General features: G+C 37.3%; 1 protein-coding gene across 1 annotated transcript in view; it reads right to left on the minus strand.

Annotated features, from left to right (window-relative positions):
• The window catches only part of SEC24D (SEC24 family member D), a 59,935-nt gene that overhangs the window by 18,931 nt on the left and 22,733 nt on the right, over positions 1 to 18,271 (minus strand). Inside the window, exons 9-11 of the mRNA XM_010575548.1 lie at positions 6,061 to 6,199; positions 4,223 to 4,338; positions 1,229 to 1,353 (exon numbers count right to left, since the gene is read on the minus strand). Coding sequence (XP_010573850.1) covers positions 1,229 to 1,353; positions 4,223 to 4,338; positions 6,061 to 6,199 — 380 coding nt within the window. The remainder of the gene's footprint in view (positions 1 to 1,228; positions 1,354 to 4,222; positions 4,339 to 6,060; positions 6,200 to 18,271) is intronic.

Consider the following 18,271-nt stretch of genomic DNA (forward strand, 5'->3'; position numbering starts at 1 on the left):
TGCCTTTTTTATGATGTAGATACCCACGCTTTCATTTTTCATCAACTTCCCCTATTCAAGCCTAAGTGTTTCTAAACTGCCAACTGCTTTTTGTTACTACACTTATGCCTTTTATTATCTTCAGAGTCATGATCAATCCTGACAGAAAGCTCTGAGATATGTTCAGGATAATATCAAACACTTGTGTCTCCAGTATAATCTTCAATGACAAAGTACTTGAGAGATGGCCTTACATGGGCATCTGACAAACTAACCCCCCACCCTGGACTGGAATTTCTTTCATGCACAGAGATCCCAGAAGGACATACGATAAAAGATTTTTAACATATCCCAGGTTATCGCAAGGATCTCGTCTCCCACCCTTCCTCACTTTGCTCTTTCCATTTCTTAAGTCTGTACTCCCTCTGCAAGTATTGTTATTCAGAATGCATTTTCCTTCTGTATGTTTTTCAATGCTTTTATATGCCTTTGCTGAGAAACATCTCGTTTACTTAATTTCTCAGTGTTTCACTGCTCTCATTTAATTATGTGTGTCTGCATTATTTAAACTTTAATGAAAACTATATTAATATACTATACTAAAAACTATACTAAACTACACTAAAATAATATACTGTCATTAATATTGATCGGCAGCAACACTACTACTGTGTGTTTAATGCTCACAAAGCAAATGTGCTGTATTTCATAAAATGGCTGTTGCCTACAAAATTTGTTCCCCTCTCAGATACATACCAGGACAGAAAAGTCTCTCAGCACAGCAAGAAGCTTTAAAAGTTTTGCTAATTAACAATAAGAGCTAAAGATACAAGCCACCAACACTATGGCTTTAGAGAGACTTGCCATTCTTGAATATTCTGTTTTTGATATTTCCCTGTTTAATTTAATGAGAAAAGCAGCATTGCGATAAACAGAACTACAGCAAGTAAAGTCAGAACTACAAGCTGGGACTTAGCTGATAATACCACTAGAGTTCACTACAAGAAAGGGAAAGAATGCAAGCTACATGAGCAACTAGTATGACAGATTTTTTCCATTCATATAGTAAGCCCAGACATCAAAGTTTAAGAACTACCAGCAGTGTTAAAATTAACATTTGGTCACTATCACCCCGAAATGCCTGTACTGTAAATTCTGACATTTTCTGTAGCTTGTTTTTACCTCTCAACATGCAAAGCTACATGAAAACTGCAGTGTATTGAGTTAAGCAAAGCACACGTTTCTTTACCTTGGAAGTTTATCTAGCAGAGTCTTCAGTTCATCACATATGAGTTTAACTAGGCCACTGTTTATGTTTCTGTACGATACATCAATCATGAAGATATAAGCTGGTGGCTTTGGAGGCTTGTTGTTCTACAGAAAAAAATGACCGTTCACAGGGAAAATTAGACAGTGTCCTGTTATGTCGAAAAAAATTTACAGGTGGTACCATAAGGCAATCTAAATACAGCATTCAGTTGTTTGAAAAATGCTGTGAATTATAAATGATAACTACTGCAGAAAGCTGACAAGTATTGGGTCAAGTCCACCCCTGGAATAAAATATTATTACTGGAAAATAGCATCCTAATGGAATAAAATATGCGAAGGCTTAACAGTTTATTAGATAAGATGAAACACAAACATTTTCTGCTCAAATTCAAGTGTTTACACAAATTTGCCTTTTTTCTGTACCCATACTGTTTTTTCATTCCCTATATCAATACGCAATACCATTTTGGTAATGTGAACACTTAAATTCAGGTTTTGTTAGCATTTGTGTCTAACAACTGTTAAGTGATTTCTAACCAATCTGAAAAGAGAAAATAAAACTTAGGTACTGAACTAGAATTAAAATATCTCAGTTCTTAGCAGTACCAAGTCATGATCATCTGCATCCTGCCTTTCTTGCTGTCTCATGCTCTAACGCATTCTGGACAACTGAACTGTTCTTTCAGGAATAAGCTGACTTTCTGCAAGATAATCAAAGCATGAGACTGGAACATTCAATGTATGCAACTGCTGCATACACAGCAGTGACTTGGGCTGGTATGGATTCCTTTGAGAATTCCTCTTACTCGTAATGTAAGTGGCATACAAATTGTGACATACACTACCGACACAAGTTTCTGTAAGTAAGAAAAAGTAAGATGAAGGGGTTTTGTTTCCAAATAAAGCAATGTAATGCTGAGAGAGGTACCCAGGAAGAAGGTCATATAAAGTCAACATAGCAATGGTAATCATCATACTCCCTAAGATCAGTTTTCCTAATTCCCATTAAGACAAGTAGTGGACACGTGGTGTCAAATTCAAGACAGCTTTTCCATTATACTTTTTCACTTCCTTCATATAGAGTTCTGACGACTTAACCAAATTATACTTGTTAAACTAAACCTCAGAAAACTCCATTTAAGAAAAAAATCATCTAACCCTTGAATTATGACTTATCCATAGTCCTGGCACACTTTAAACTTAACATTATACCCTTGATCTCACTTTATTTGACTCATATAAAACAAGATTAATTCCTGTGAACTAAAACTAGCCAGTATTTTTAAAAGCTGCTCTGTTTACTGTATTTGGATTCTAGTTTCAAAAACGGTATCAAACACTACTTCTAAACTCTTGTATCGCATCACCATTTATAAAGAATCCCTGCATAATTTCTGACAAATATATGGTAGAAATGAGGGCTTGTGCTCTTGCCACATCCGCTTAGCATGAGCGCCATAATGCAAAACAGCTGTTATTTGTTAACATTTTTTGTAGCTGTTCATCTTTGTCATTTGATAAGCACAAAGGGAAATGACTTTTCACTTCTGTCTTAAACTGAATTTATAAAAGAATTAAACCTTTGCAACTTGGAGCAAAATGAAAAATAAATTATAAAATAATGTTAACTTCCGTAAAATTTAATGACTCAGCATTTCCAGCATGAGTGTTAAATTTGTAAGAGATTTCTTTTTTGTAACATTCTAGAAGTCTACGGACAGGTCTTTGCAACAAGAATACAGACCATACTCAATGACTTCTCAAGGAAACTCCCTGATTTAAGCTATATGGCAAAAGCCATTGCACTGAAAGATGCAATGTGATGACGACTGCATCACACACGGTTACATTCTGGAGTAGAGAAAAAGAACCATGAAAATAGCACAAAGCCATTCAGTACACATGAGTTTTCAAATGTTTAGCTGCCAGAAATCAGCAAAGCTTAACCAAATTTGATGGAGCTACACAGGATGTACACTGAGGATCCTGCACTGTATTTCTGTAATGCCTCACTACAACTCTCTCCTGTTCCAGGGTTTAACCCAGATTTCAATAACATCTATATAGGTCGTCTCAGGGATTTCACTGGATTTTGGAGCAGTACCCTAGCAAGAAAGCAGAATTAAAACTGTTCATTTTCTTCATACCAGCAATAATTTCATGGTCTGAGGAAGTTACTGGTACCTACTTCAAAACTTTGTAGGATCCAGTTGCCTTGCCTAACCTTATCATGACCTTAATTCCACTGACAGGAAGAACATTCTGCCTGTTTTTCAGCAAGAACAGAAAAATATGTCCATACTGTGGACAGAGGAAGTCACACTTGCGGTTTTGTAAAATGAGCTAAAGTTTGAAAAGTTTAAGTAATTTATGCTTTTGGAAATATCAAATACAGTTCTCTAATAAAATCAACTACAAATATTTACAGTGACTTGAGTGGGCTTTGGATTGAATTCTGCAGTGAGTTAATATTAGGAGAGAGAACCCATTCCATTGTAACTTATTTACTGGTCAGAACACTGAAACTACTCTTGCCAGGGAAGGATTACAAGGTCGAATTCCCTTGCTAAGGTTTTCAATATTGGGAAGGCAATTTAGGCATGTGTCTGTCTTCAAAAACCAATAGAAGACATGCATCTGAAATGCAACACTGCATCAGAATTTCAACTGTCTCCTCTAAACAGGGCAACATAGTAGCTAGGACCAAAAAAACCGCCCCAGTTGAAGACTGGTGATCCATAACTTTGCTGCACTGTTTGTTATTCTTACTCGCTAGTCTCATACTCTGCAGCACAAAAGAACAAAACATAATATTGTAAGCTTAAATTCTCCGCATCTATCTATGTTTTCCAGAATGTTCCTGGAATCTGATACTCAGCTTACAAGTGTATTTACTCTACTGTAGCTATTTAAAGGATTTTGTTTGTTTTGACATAAAATTGTAAATTAGTTTGCATACTGGAAATACTCACTCGGCAATAATCCAAAGTAGCAACATATTCATAAGATCCCAGAGATAGCTCAGGCCTTTCATAGTGGTCTACCCGTCGGCCAATGTGGTCCAGATGTTGAAAGAAGAATGGAGGGACTAAAAGCCAACACAAGAACAGGAAAAAGAAGTTTATATTTTGGGAAGGAGGGGAACAACCCAACAATTTCTTTCAACAGATACAATGTACTAATGTAGGTTCCTGTGTTACTATCAAGGGAAGAGTTTAAACACTTAACCCAGGTTGCAATGAACCCAATTCTTCCCCACCTAGGCTTAAAAAAAACCAACCAAACAAAACCCCACAACATTCTAGTAATGCCAGCTCCTTTTGCATTTGGAAGACAGGGCATATTCCCCTATAAATGTCCATATTCTCCCACCTCTACATTGTCAGGGTTGAGTAGGTAAAACTGACCCAGGTCATTTCCACAGGCAGGAGCCTGTTACCCTCAGGATACAGACTTAACAGTGACTATTTTGGCAGTAGATACAGTCTACTCATAGCTTAATTCAAATCACCGGAGGCAGAGTTCTGCAGAGGGACAGCAGTAAAAACAGCACTTTTCCTAAAGTGTGTACTGCTTTATTGAAAAATACCACTTCACTGGAAAGAGCTCTACAAGATTCACAACCCTGGCCTACTGTACAGCAAAGTACATTGAGTCCATTATACCGGGAACCTTCTGCAGCTACAGATAAAAGGTGCAGGACTCCAAAGCATTAAGAAATCAAGTGGGTTTGCCACCAACAATTTATATACAGCTAGTCTAATAGTTAAGAGTCACCTTGGGGAAGAGTCACCTCTGGATTTTAGCTTCTCTTTCTTCAATCAATATATATTTAGAGTTAGAATGCTTATTTTTTCACATTTTTGCCTGTAAAAAGCATATGTGTGTGTGAGTGGGGGAATATCTACCTTGTTTGTTGGCCATTTTTAGTCCTCATTAAAGTTTTTCTTTAAAGTGCTTTCTGACTTGGATAAAACACTGTAGTAATGATTTAAAGCAACACTGCAACTTAAATGTCTTTCTTAAACTCTTCACAATGCATTTAGATTTCTCTTTTTGAGAGTTTAAATTGCTAACAAACTCTGAAATTTGTTATCTGCTATGCTTGCACAAACATTTGAGCATCAAGCAGAAAAGAAGTTGGAATGAGTCTTTCAAGGTTCACGTTTCAGAGTTGAAAAGATTACTGTATTAGGGAAAGCACTATACCGCTGTGATCCAGCTGAGGAAATCCAGCTAGATACAAATGTCTAGAAAGGCTAGTTCTGGCAAAGATTTGGGATTTAGCCAAGAGCACAAGAACAGTTATGAGTCACATGCAGCACACTTGAACAAATATGGCATGGTATCTTCTGTGAAAACCAACACTTGTCACAGTAAGATTAATAAGTTATTTAACCATTGCATCCACAGTCATGGACATGGCTGTAAATATTTGGTTCTTGCTCAGCATTTAGATTTCTTAAAGAAATTAATTTTTTTCCACACAAAAGTTGCTTTCAGTTAGCAATACAAGCAGCTTTGTATCCTATGTTGACATAATATTTTTATATAACGTTTTGATGGTATCAGACTGGACTTCATGACTCAGCATTATTTTTCATGCATTTATTTTTTTAAATCATACTAAACAAATGTTTCTACGTGTTTTTCTGGGGTAGTATTTTTATTATTTGTGAAATAGGTCTAGTTACTGCATCTCACTATTTTCTCATCAAGTCAGCAAGTCAAGAAAATCATTTTAGGGATATAGTTTCTTTTTAGTTTCATGGAATTTGTATGAATCACAGATCAGAGAAACATCACTTACCATCATTTATACAATTGCAAAATCCACACTGGTATCTTCTTCCACCTTCAATAAACTGCATGAAAGGACACATATAAGCTTTGCACCGGTTGCATCGGATTGGTCCAGTCTCACCATGGTTTACAACATAAAGAGGTGTCTAGATGAAGAGGTACATGAAGTTACAAAAAGCAATGCAAACTTGAAACCAGATAAAGTCAGCTAGAAAGCTACTGCTCAGACTTAAGTCTTGTTAGAGATCACCTGATCAAGAGGTTATTCATGGTTCAGCCTTCACCCAGAATCTGCAGTACAGTTGGCTCAACCCCATACATCCCTTGAGGGGCTAAATTTACAAGTTCACAGGCCATACTCTGACATTTATTAGAAAGAGAGTAAGGATTCACACCAAAAGCCTCGAAAGTTTTCAAAGCATTGGAAGTTTAGGGCTCCAGGCTGATTTTCTCCAGCAAAAGGTTTTTACAGCTCACTAAGAGAAATCTGCTGGAGGCAGCTATTTGTCTTCTCTGTCAGACTGAGCTTTTCCTGAAGAAATCTATTGCTGCTCAGCTATTGCAAACCATCTTTCAAACACGTATTAGCTAAGAAAGCTTCAAATATTTTATCCTAAATGCTGACCCCCCAATTCTCCCACATTACATGCTATACTAACGTTTAAATGTGTCAGGTCACCAGCTAGAGCGGATTTAGAAGAAACGCTAATATTTATTGAAAGAAAGTACATACAGCAAACAAATACAGTATCTCAAACACTTGTCAGTTTAATTACACTGCCCATGCTTGCTTATAGCCTCTGCCAAAAACCACTATGGAAGACATTTTCCAGATGCCTCTTTCAGTAATAACTGTGCAGCAATTGAAAGATTCCTGCGATTATACTTAACATTAGAGAAGTCATACATGAAACCACTATAAAAACGGAAGTTTGCTCAAATATTTGTGAAACTGTTTTGTATTCTTCTTTTTTCCTTAGTCCCTTCAATCCCAACTAAAAATCTCTCCACATAAGAATAAGAATAGAAATCCAGAGTTTGGACACATAACAGATCTCTACAAGAAGAAAAATGCTGACAGCCTTTGAATGCTAAAACATTACCACTAGTATATTCTTCTTTTTTTTTTTTTTTTTTTTAATTATTCTGTCTCTTCTTATGGCACGGACATATTTCATCTATTATACACTTTATCTTTTATTGGAGCACAAGAGCCTTTGAATACCCAGAAAATCATTCATGTCCTTCTAGCATTCACTGCTTACATCTATTTTATTGTTTCTTTATATTTTACAGAGACTATTTTACTCATTTATTTCTCCAAAGGGTTTAATGCTTTTTGCCAAGGATTTTATACATACGAGTAGATTTTTACTACATGGGTTTTAAGTGCTCCCTCCTACTCCACTGAGATATTATTTTACTTTGTGTTCTTTCTTCTACGAAAATTGAGTTTAACACAAATTAACCAATAATGTCAGCTGGCAAACTACCAGAGTCGTTTTTCAGACATGAAAGCCTTGGCTATAAAACCTGCTCATCAGCCACAATCGCTTAATAAGTTTTAATACTTCTGGGTTTTGCTCATTACTTGGCAATTTTCTGATTACCATTCTGCTGTATTAGTTTAATGAGGCCTGGATCTGGTTTGCAGTTAATATTATTATAGTGTCTGACCTGGTAGAGGGGAAAAAAAATAAGACTGAAACAACTCCTAATGCATTTATACACGTTGATTTAGTAAGTTTAAACCTTGGTTTGACACATTTAATATTATCCAAGAGTAAAGAAAAATTACCCCTAAATGATCATATTTTGAAATACCAAAAACAATCAAAAAATAAATGCCATGAAGTTCAGAGCCTAGGTGTCTACACTCTTACACATACTTACTAAATTACCTTTTTAAAGACAGCAGAAATAAAAATAATGGGGTTTTTTTTCCTTGTCTTTTCATATTTGGAGTGGAAATTTTAGTTTTCCCCTCCCTTTAGGTTTCTTTTTAAAAAATTACTTATTACAAAGTCCTTTTTAAAATGTGGGGTTAGAGCCTCAGTAGCCTAAGGGTTATGTTTGCAAAGATTTACTTACATGCACATTTACCTTTACGCATTAAATGGTTGTCTTGAAGTTACTGAAATTGTGCAGTGCATGAGGTTAAAACATGTACTCAAGTCTTAAGAAAATAATATCCACAGGCAGTGTTCTGTAAACATACACTAGGCTGCATTCATTTTGTCTTGCCCAGAGAAATAAAGGATGAAACACCAATAAAATCATACCACAGAAGCTAGCTATTTTTTCTTCCTAATAAGCTTGCAGAAACTTAAAAAAAATAAAATTAAGGGCGGAAAAAAAATCAATGAAGCAAAACCAACCAAAAATGTATGTGATAGAATTAAGGGTTTTGTCTAACCAAGAAAAATCCTGCAAAAAAGCCTTACGTGTACCTTAATTGATTTATCCATTTGGAATTTTTTTAAATTAAATGGAATTTATATTTTAGTATTTTCTTTAAATGATTTAAAACGTTACATCAATAATAAACACATCTAATAATAAAGCTATCTGTATGATAATTTCAGAATAAGCACTCAGACCAAAAGCGTCAGAAACCCACTTCTTGATGTGAACAACACAGTTGTGAAAGAAACTTTACCTCAATAAAGCTGAAATCTTCTAGGGCATTACAGCACAAGACTAGACATTCTACCCATCAAGAGAAAGTAATTTGGGTATGTAAACTGCTGTTGCATTTCCAACTGTCAAAATAACTTCTGTCAGAGTGAAATAACTTTTTAAAAATAAATAGGTAGATCTCCACAGGAATGTACAAAGATAAATAATACTGTACATGCATTAAAAAGCATAAAATAAAGTTATAAGTTTCAACTAATGAATACATGAAAAAAGGGTCATAAAAAAGACACGGTACTAAATGGGAAAGCCTTGTTTGATGTGCTCCACTTTCTGTAGATGTCACTGCATACCAGAGGATAAAGCAGAGATCTGTTTATGGTCCCATGGAAGTCAGTGGCAAACTCTCACAGGAGCAGGGGAATAAGATGAAATTTAAAAATGCCTTTTTTCAGTTTTGGTTGGTTGGTTGGTTGTTTTTTTAAACAAATGCAATACTCCTTTTTCTTTTGCCTTTCCACCTATAAAGTATCAGTGTTTTCTTTCTCTCCTCTCTTAAATCTCTACCAATAATAAGTGAATCAAGTTAGATATCTACCATAACTATTTGGACATTTGATATACTTGTAGACTTGTTATGGCCTTACACTTCTCTTTCCCCTCATCTCTTCACAAACCTTTGTCCAGTTTGCCTATCTGGACCACCTAATCAAGAATGGAGATGGACCTTACAAAAAAGAACACCTAGGTACTGGTTTTTGGCGTTCCAGCACTATCAAAACATAAATATTTCGCAAAACCAATGACGAAACTAACACTTGGTATCCTAAATCTGAACAGGACACATAAGAGGGATTCCTTTAATGTAAGCCGAAAGAGTAGACAGGCAGAAAGAATCAGTTGTGCTGGGAGGCAGAACATTATAGTTTTAGGTTAAAGCAAAGGAGAATTGGGCAGAAGATATGGGAAATGCTGTAAGACACCTGCATAAACTTTCCCTTCTCTGGAACCTCAGGGTCCCACTGGAGTGCAAGTCCTTAAAGCCGATCTGATAAACCATAACTTATCCCACTATTAGTCCAAATATAGCTGTGATAGCAAGAGTTTTATTTTGGAAATATTTCAGCAAGAACATCTCTCAGGAGTCAGAACAGTATCACAAAGCAATAGATAGACATTGGTGGCACAGCTCCAAGATGAAATACATCCATAAAGATTTCCAAAGGGACTGTAACCTGCACTTTAAAGTCTGAGAAAGCTAAATTACTATTGCTTGCTATAAAAATGAAGTCCTGACACACTCCTGAGGGTTCCCTGTGATGCCTGCAAAGTATCACTGTATTCATATTGCAGGATGAGGGCCACAGCTGGAAATTATAAGTGTAGGAGTAAGAACTGTGATGAAGCTCAAGATTGTCATGGCACATCTCTGGAAAGGTGTTCTAAAGAGAAAAATCATAGGAGAGAGAGTCTCCGGAGAACAAGAGAGCCATACACAAACACTGAAAAAGCCCAGCCATTTATCACACAACAAAGTAAAATATATACAGGATCTGTTTTCATTGCCAGACTGGCATACGGACTGGGCTGCATGAAAACATTTCGTAGCTGTGCTGCAAGACAAATCTCCATGTGATGGACACCGCGCCTTGTCTTTGCCTTTCCCTACCTACCACAGCCAAAGCAGATTCCTATCTATTGCTTGACATAGACCCTATCAGCACAGTGACAAGTCTACATTAGGAGCTACATTTTTGCCCCAAGTTTGACTCCACCATCGTTTAGGTGCATTTAACACCCCAGCACTGAAACAACAGGAATGCTATCGTATTGAAAAGAGGCCCACACAGCTTGCAAAGTCTGGCTACATCCAAGAGGAATTCTTTCCACGAGTGTGGTTTTCAGTTAGATCAGCGTCTCTATCACACCCTTACTCATCCCCACAAGAAGAGGAACTTGCCACCAGTTCTTCTATATACTTCTGAAGAACATTACCACTGGAAGACATGGAGGGTCACTCTACATAACGTAATATTCTATACTACACCTGACAAGTTGCTGTTTCAACTGCAAATTACCTCAGGGGTAAACAATTCTGAAAGCATGCCCATGAAAGCCCCAGATTTAGGGGATCTAAGATTTCAGGACATGTTTAGATGAGGGCTATTTGTTTCAAAAGGAAGAGTATCTCACAGATTTGGAGAGCTGCACAGATACGTAACTCCTGATGACTTTCAATAGGACAGTTCCTTAAAATTATACTCCATGATCAGCAGTCCTACAGCAGATAAAATATTTTATACTTCTGATGCACAGCAAACACTAAACATTGTATTTGCATGGCTGATTAACAGAAAAAAGAGAGACACAAAACTGCCAACTGTTCAATCCAGACAGTTCATTAAACAGACAAGCTGTGCAGTTTTAAAGGGCAACAAATTCAAAAAGGCAGTGTTTCTAGAATTATTATTTACACTCACATTGATGCAAGTCTAATTATTAAAATATTCATATGAAAATTTTAAGATATGCTGCATAATACAACTTCCTAATGAACAGAGGAGAAGGCTGTTGGTCAAGTGTGGTACCTCTACCCCAAGTAAACCTTGTGTTCAATGAGTACAGCAAAGAGATGAAGAAAAACTCCTTCAGATAATCAAAGGGAATTTTGACATGTAACACTGATGTTTTAGGAAAAAAAACTAGGTCATGAACAAAACTGTCTCCATTTCCTAGGACTGTTGAAGGGGTTTGTTTTCTTTTGTTATATCATCACAGATTGCTTTTGAGAAAGATTAACCAGTCTACAAATAATCCCTTGGTTTTGAGTTGCTTTACTGATTCGCATTAAAATGTCACGAAAGCATTTCCCTTTGTGATGTTCCTACTGCCTTTTATCAGAAGCCATTCCCTCTGAAGACAGAAATTATTTTGCCTATTCTTGGTTTTTAGATGTTGAACACTATCAGCCTCCTCAGCTGATGACTCAAGCCAATTTGGACTATCTCCTTTGCAGGGTTCACAGCAGGTTCAAGTATTTTCTGTAACACAGTCCTTTTTCATGTGTTTCCTTGTTTGTTTGCATAACTGCAGCATGGCTAAAGCAGCAGCCACGTGATGCAGTATCTCTTGGCTCTATCTGGATTTTTACAGACCACATAAAAATCCAAGAAGCATGTTCAAACCTTCTTGCTCAAAAACCCTCCAGACCCAGGCTGAACATTCACCTGCAAAAAATACCGTGGCATGGTAGCTGAAGATTTCAAGTTGACAATGCACATGGGATATGATCCAGTGTGTAATAAAATAAACAGAAAAATAGTTACTGATTTCAGTGGATCATACCTCAGACTATCCTTGAAATCCTTACTTGGCATTTCCTTCTTAAGTGGAGTATTGCAATTAACTGAATAGAGTTGCCAGCATGAAGACTGTAAATACAGGCTACTCCATTCAACATGAGAAGAAGGATTTTAAGAAGTTTGAGGATGGGGAAAAAAACACAGGTAATAATGATAAAATTTTGATATAAAGAAACACCAAAATTAGCTTACTTCTTTAGAACTTCCATATCATACAGGTGACAGAAAGGCGGGGCAGAGCCAAAAAAAGGAAAAAAGTTTACTATCCATGCTTAACAGAGGCACCAAGAGTTCTCCTGGTCACAATCCCAGACCAGGAATACCAAGCGTTAACAAGTCAGCGCTCTCCAGCACTTCTCAGCTTTGAAGTGCTGACTGTTATTTGGATGTACAGACATGCTGTATCTCAAGTGAAGGTCAGCAGCCAGGATTAACCGATGATATAAGCAGGAGCGTGAAATTGGATAATCAAGAAACTGTGCTGAACAACAGACTTTCAAAATGTTAGCACTTTAAAACAATCCGATCTCAAGCAAGACCTGCCTCAGTCCAGTCTACGCTCATCCTAGCAAGAGTGGGAGCTGGTGCAGAGGCAGATACACAAGAAGAGAACAAAGGAATGTTTAACAGACAGACAAACTACCCCAGGACATCGTTGTTGTTGTCATGTCATCCACCCTCCCACCCCAATCCCTGTTAGCACCCCTGAGGGTGATATGCACACATTAAATCACATGAGAGGACTCAGGTTCATGTCTGTACTAATCTACAACTCCACTTCCTACATATCAGTATCGCAGATGGTCCAGCACTGCAGTCCTTGTCTGACATTTTTAGGCATTATTGTCACAATAGCTGTAAAACCATTGAAACATAAGATAGGCAAGTTTTAGGAAGCTTCTCTACGGAAACAGTGAGTAATAATTACAAGGGAGGTAGTCTAGCTTTACTGATCACAGGAGTTTCACAATAAAATTCAAAGTTTGATTTTCAGTGATTTGTTCTCTGTCTGGCTTGAAATTCATTCAGCTCAGAAAATGAAAGATATTTAGCAATATAATTTACAGAAGTAAATAGAACTCTTAAAGACACCTCATTCAGGCATCACTTTTATTTTTTGCAGATCACTGCAGAAGAGCTCTAGAGGAACTTCAAAATAGCAGACAGAATTTAGGCTCCAAATACTATTACTACTGACTGCTTCTTGACAGGCCCAGTCTCTTACATGTGCTGTATGGTCACATCAATGTTAGTTTACCCTCACATAAAATTTTTCAAGGTTGCTAAATAAATGATAAATCTAAGACCACAGTTTAAAATACAGGCACAGCCTATAACATACAAAGATAAGGGGCAAACTGGTGTATCAATTCTGGTTCAGAATGTCAAAGACCATTTAATGCAAACACAGCTTTGACCATTTCTAACATGCTCTAGAATATCCTTAGGATAGCCAATCAAGCAACACTCCACATAGTACTCGTGGAACATGCAGATCTAGGTTTAGGGAACAAATATTTAAGTTGTAAATAAATCTAAACATAGCATAGTGATCTCTGAAGCAACAATTGTCCTAGATGAAATTCTGCATCAGAAGTACATTATAAATGTTATTCATGTCTTTGTAGCAAGAATAAAATCAAAACATAACTTCGGATTTCAGGACCATTCTGGCCTGCTGGGCTATCGTCAACTTTAGAGACCAATATGTGGGTTTTTTTTCTTTTTATACATACGCACACACATATATAGGTGGATAGACAGATGTGTGTGTGTGTGTATATATATATGCGCGTGCGCGCGTGTGTATATGTGTATATACATATATATAAAGTATTTTTCAGCATTTGAGATAAAAGCAATTACTGACTAAGATCATGCATTAAAGTCTGGTGAATGGAGGGCTTCTTTCCTTCTCGAAAACCTGGAGTTGTTTCTCTTTTGTTAGAAGGCATTACTGTGACTTTTTAAACGGACTACTCACTTGCATTCCTGAGAATGTTCTACAATAGGAACTCTCTTGCTCCTATTTTTGCACAGCCAAACATATTAAAGAAACTTTAATTAGAAAAAAAGCATAGACAAGTTTAAGTGTTTTGATTGGAGGTAGATAAAATAGTTCTGCTTACCTGCAGGCCTTCTTGAACAACGTTTATTAGTAAACATGCCTCTAAGGCTAATTTATTTGTTTCCACTGAAATCAGAAAGAACTGGGCGCAGTTAAAGTGTCATGCTACATTCACAAGCCAACTATAGCTAGCCAATTGCCACAGGAGTATGTGAACAAAAAGCAGCACTGAGTATCTTCACCTCTGAAGCAAGGATATTTGGGATGAGTTTAATACCCTTTTTGAAAGTCAAGTTTATTCTACGACGTTAGTTTTGAAGGTCAATAGCAAAACTAGCTGTTACTTTAAAAATACCACATCAGGTAGGAATATTCATACTCTGAGTCTCTCCTCCATGAATACTTTTACTACTATGATAGCTGGGATGCTTCAAGCAGACTCCAGAACCTCCAGACAATAATAATGTATGTATGCAACTACCCTCCTCTCTTTTATTAACACTGAGCTATAGCTGAATGTCACAAGTTAGGGGCTATGCAGAACTGAGTTATGAGCTAAGCAGTCCTGCCAAGGGCACAGACCTGTTCTATTGCTCCTTTACTCTGGGGCTGAGGAGGTAATCTATGCCTCTATTTAGCAAGCATGGATTATCTAATTCTGTTAAACACCACATGAAAAAGCAGCCCTCTCCACCTATTTCCTGTCCTACAAGAAGAGGAACTTCCCTTCCCACAGGATCAATGAAGGGACATTCTGTAAAAGAAGGCTTAGTCTCTCCTATTTTTCTACAGGACAGCATTAGAGCCTGCTATGATTAGGCCCTAGATGTAACCCAGTGCAACGTTTTTTTGGTATTAAAAAAACCCAAAACAACCCCCCCAACCCCACCCCCCCCCCCCCCAACATCAGCTTTCTATTCAACTTTAAAAAGTACTTTTTGTATCTAATTATACACTTTATGTGGTTGCATCCAAAATACAATACTGCACTAACATGCACAGATAACTAAAATACATATAAACTGAAAATGCATTAACAACTTCAGTTCAAAAAGCAAACCAAACTTTTCCTCCTCAACTTACTAAATACCAGTGTCTTCTGATTCTGTGAAGTTTCCAAGGTAACTGAGTAACATCTCTGACAGCTTAAGGTTAGAGCTTGCACAGTCTTATAATGTTTAATTTACTGCTGTTGCTATGATCAACTTTGGCCAGCACATAAGAGGAGACAAACACCATTTCAGAGTCCGTAGAGGAAAACGCACACACGGAATGGCAGATGCCATTCAGGCAGCTATTTTCAGTTAGAGGTATCTAGCGATAACTAAAGTGATTTTTTACTTGAGTGTCTTTTTGATGGCAAAACAAATTATCAATATTGTTGGCCAGCTAATTAAGTGGATATGAATGTTACTTTTTCTTTCCCTTCTATACGTACTGTTGCTTAGTCAGGTTTTTCTCCTGCCATTACCATTCTGAAGAAAAGACAGTCTCCAACTTATCAGAAACTAATTACAACATCTTTAGAAAGGCATTTTCCCAGTCTAAATTTCAAATTTGTAAAAAATAAATCAGGAACTCTGATTACAATATGAATAAGGTTTATATAAATGTCAACTTTTCAAGTCACTGTCCCCATCTCTTTCAGAATTACCTCCTTACCGTAACAACAATGGTGCGTGGAACAACATACTACAGAAGTATTTTAAAGAGTGCACTTTAAGAGTATTTTAAAATGTACACTAAAAACAAAAAGGCAGAAAAAAACTAAATCAGGAAATTTACTTGAATTAGAAAAAGCTCTGCTGCCAAAGCCTTTGCTAAATTTGGCTCTGAAAGTTCATTCTAGTTACAGAGTGTAGTTACAGCCCAATAGGCTAACAAAAAGTTTTCTCCTAGATTATGAAGTCTTGGGAAGCAATCCAATTCCAAACGCTTTGCTGCCAAACACAGACTAGCACGGGGCATACTCCATAAAGTAAGCCTCATCTAATACAAGATTTATGCACTTCTAAATTAGGCATTGTGAAACCTAGCTTACAGACACTGGCCTCCAGAGCAATGTATAACTTTCTGGGTGAGGCACCTGGAGATGCTTGAGAGTTCTGGGCTCTCTGTACCATGCATGGGTGAGTCAGGCACCCCAGAGGAGCTATGCAAAAACCCCAGACATTAACCTGGCGCTAGCTAGTTGAAAAAAATAAAATAAAATAGCATTGACAGAGCAACAAAGATTGTCAAATACCCATCCTGCTCCATCGTCCAGGCAGACTCAGAACTATAAGACCAGAGTCTCACAGTTCTCTCCCAAATGAAGGCATCAGCAAGGATGCTTTGGAACTTGTTTTTGTTTTAATATCTGGAAAATGGAAGAAATAGTAGTGCTTAGGCTCACACATACCAGTGCGGTATACAGCAATGAGTTTGGGATACAAGTTTATGCTACCTGGACAGTCTCTATATGGATGGATTGTTCCAGATAGCTCGACAATGGATTGGTTGTAAGAATACCAAGACAGTCCTAAGAACAAGGAGGAATGTCTAGTACCATGGCCCCATCCCAAAAGTAACTGGCCTAGCTGTCATCTACAGCATGGTATTGGTGCATATGCTCTCTTTCTGGTCTACTGACCTCCATCTGTGGGAGTTTAAACAGAGGCAACGAACTCTTCTGTACAAACTGGCAAATACCTTGGTGGTCAGCCCCCTTTCCTGAAGGGTGAAAAAGCATTTCAAGGTTGTCAGACTTAGTGTCCTAACTATTACGTTATACCACATGTACAGGGCTTCTACTCTCACTGTGTTTTAGAAAAACATGACAACTAGCATAGATTACTTTGATAGTGTGCCCCAAAGACATTGACAAAATCATTCTCTGCTGGATCTCGGACAACCCAGAGACCAGAACTGCTGAGTGCGCAAAGCAACCTGTCCCGGTTACAATTCAGAGATAACAAAATATTATCTTCTCACTGGTCAACAGCTGCTGGTTTTGCTGTGGAGTACTCATTCAAAAAGAAGGTCTTTTGGTACCTACACTGGAAAGAAGTCCAGTACTGTCAACAGACATGAAGCAATTTTTAATAACCTAGATACAAAGCATCATATGAAGTCTACACAAAGGAAAAAGCTCATTAAACATTCAAGAAGTTCTGACATTTCACTTCCACTAGTTGTGAATATCAAGAGAAATCTCACATCAAGTCCCAAGTACATATGGGACTGAGTCCCATTACAAAGTCACAAGCTATCATTGAGAAGGGCAAGACATTTCAAAACAGAAAGCAGGGCAAAACTGTCACCAGTCACTCTTTCAGAATCTTTTCTTCAGAAAGTTTTCTTAAAACTGTCATCTTTCAGTAGTTTCAAAAAGGCTTACTAGTAGTATGGACAATTTTACTGTCTAACTACGCAATTCCTGTCTAAAAAGACTCACAGTGTGAAATTGCTGAACTGTACATAAAACTAATTGCTTACATAAGCTTCGGCGCCCAAAAGGAAAGAAGGCAGCAGTGCAAAAAGAAACTTTACAAAGAACTTCTGGGTGATCCCAGAGCTACAAGCCAGCAAGTCCTGCTTGCACAGAAAGCAAATTGGTAGGTACTACAATGGAGGAGAACATAAAAATACACACAGATAAAGAGGATATACAGAGGAAGAGCTGATGTGGTTCTTGTGGAGGGATGTCATGACATACAGATCTATTGAGTTCTGTCAAGAGTCAGCCACCATGCAGATAAGCATGACCTAGTTGATATAATGTATTCCTTTTGAAAAAAGTCTTTTGATAGAATCCCTCCTCAAAAGCTCTGAAATTAGCTAAGCTCTCATGCAGTATGGGGGAAGGGCCTCCTGTAAATAAGTAACTAAATAAAAGACAGAAATCAAAGGGTAAAATACAAATGATGGCTTTTTACAGTGGGTAGGTGTTATCAGCAAGCACCTCAATGATGTGTTCTGCAGTATGTGCTTTTTAACACAACCCTAACAGAAAGGAGCAGCTGGTAAGATGTTTAGTTGGAATTGTTTCATACTGCCTACAAATTAAGCACTCCTTGCTCTCCACAAACCAAAGTTCTGCATGAGCACATAACCACTAATAAATGCACGTGTCTATATAAAAATATGCTTCAAACTAAAGCTACAGCCTG

The sequence above is a fragment of the Haliaeetus leucocephalus genome, unplaced genomic scaffold (genome assembly GCF_000737465.1).
Source record: "Haliaeetus leucocephalus isolate CR32 unplaced genomic scaffold, Haliaeetus_leucocephalus-4.0 Scaffold484, whole genome shotgun sequence".
Lineage (NCBI taxonomy): Eukaryota > Metazoa > Chordata > Aves > Accipitriformes > Accipitridae > Haliaeetus > Haliaeetus leucocephalus.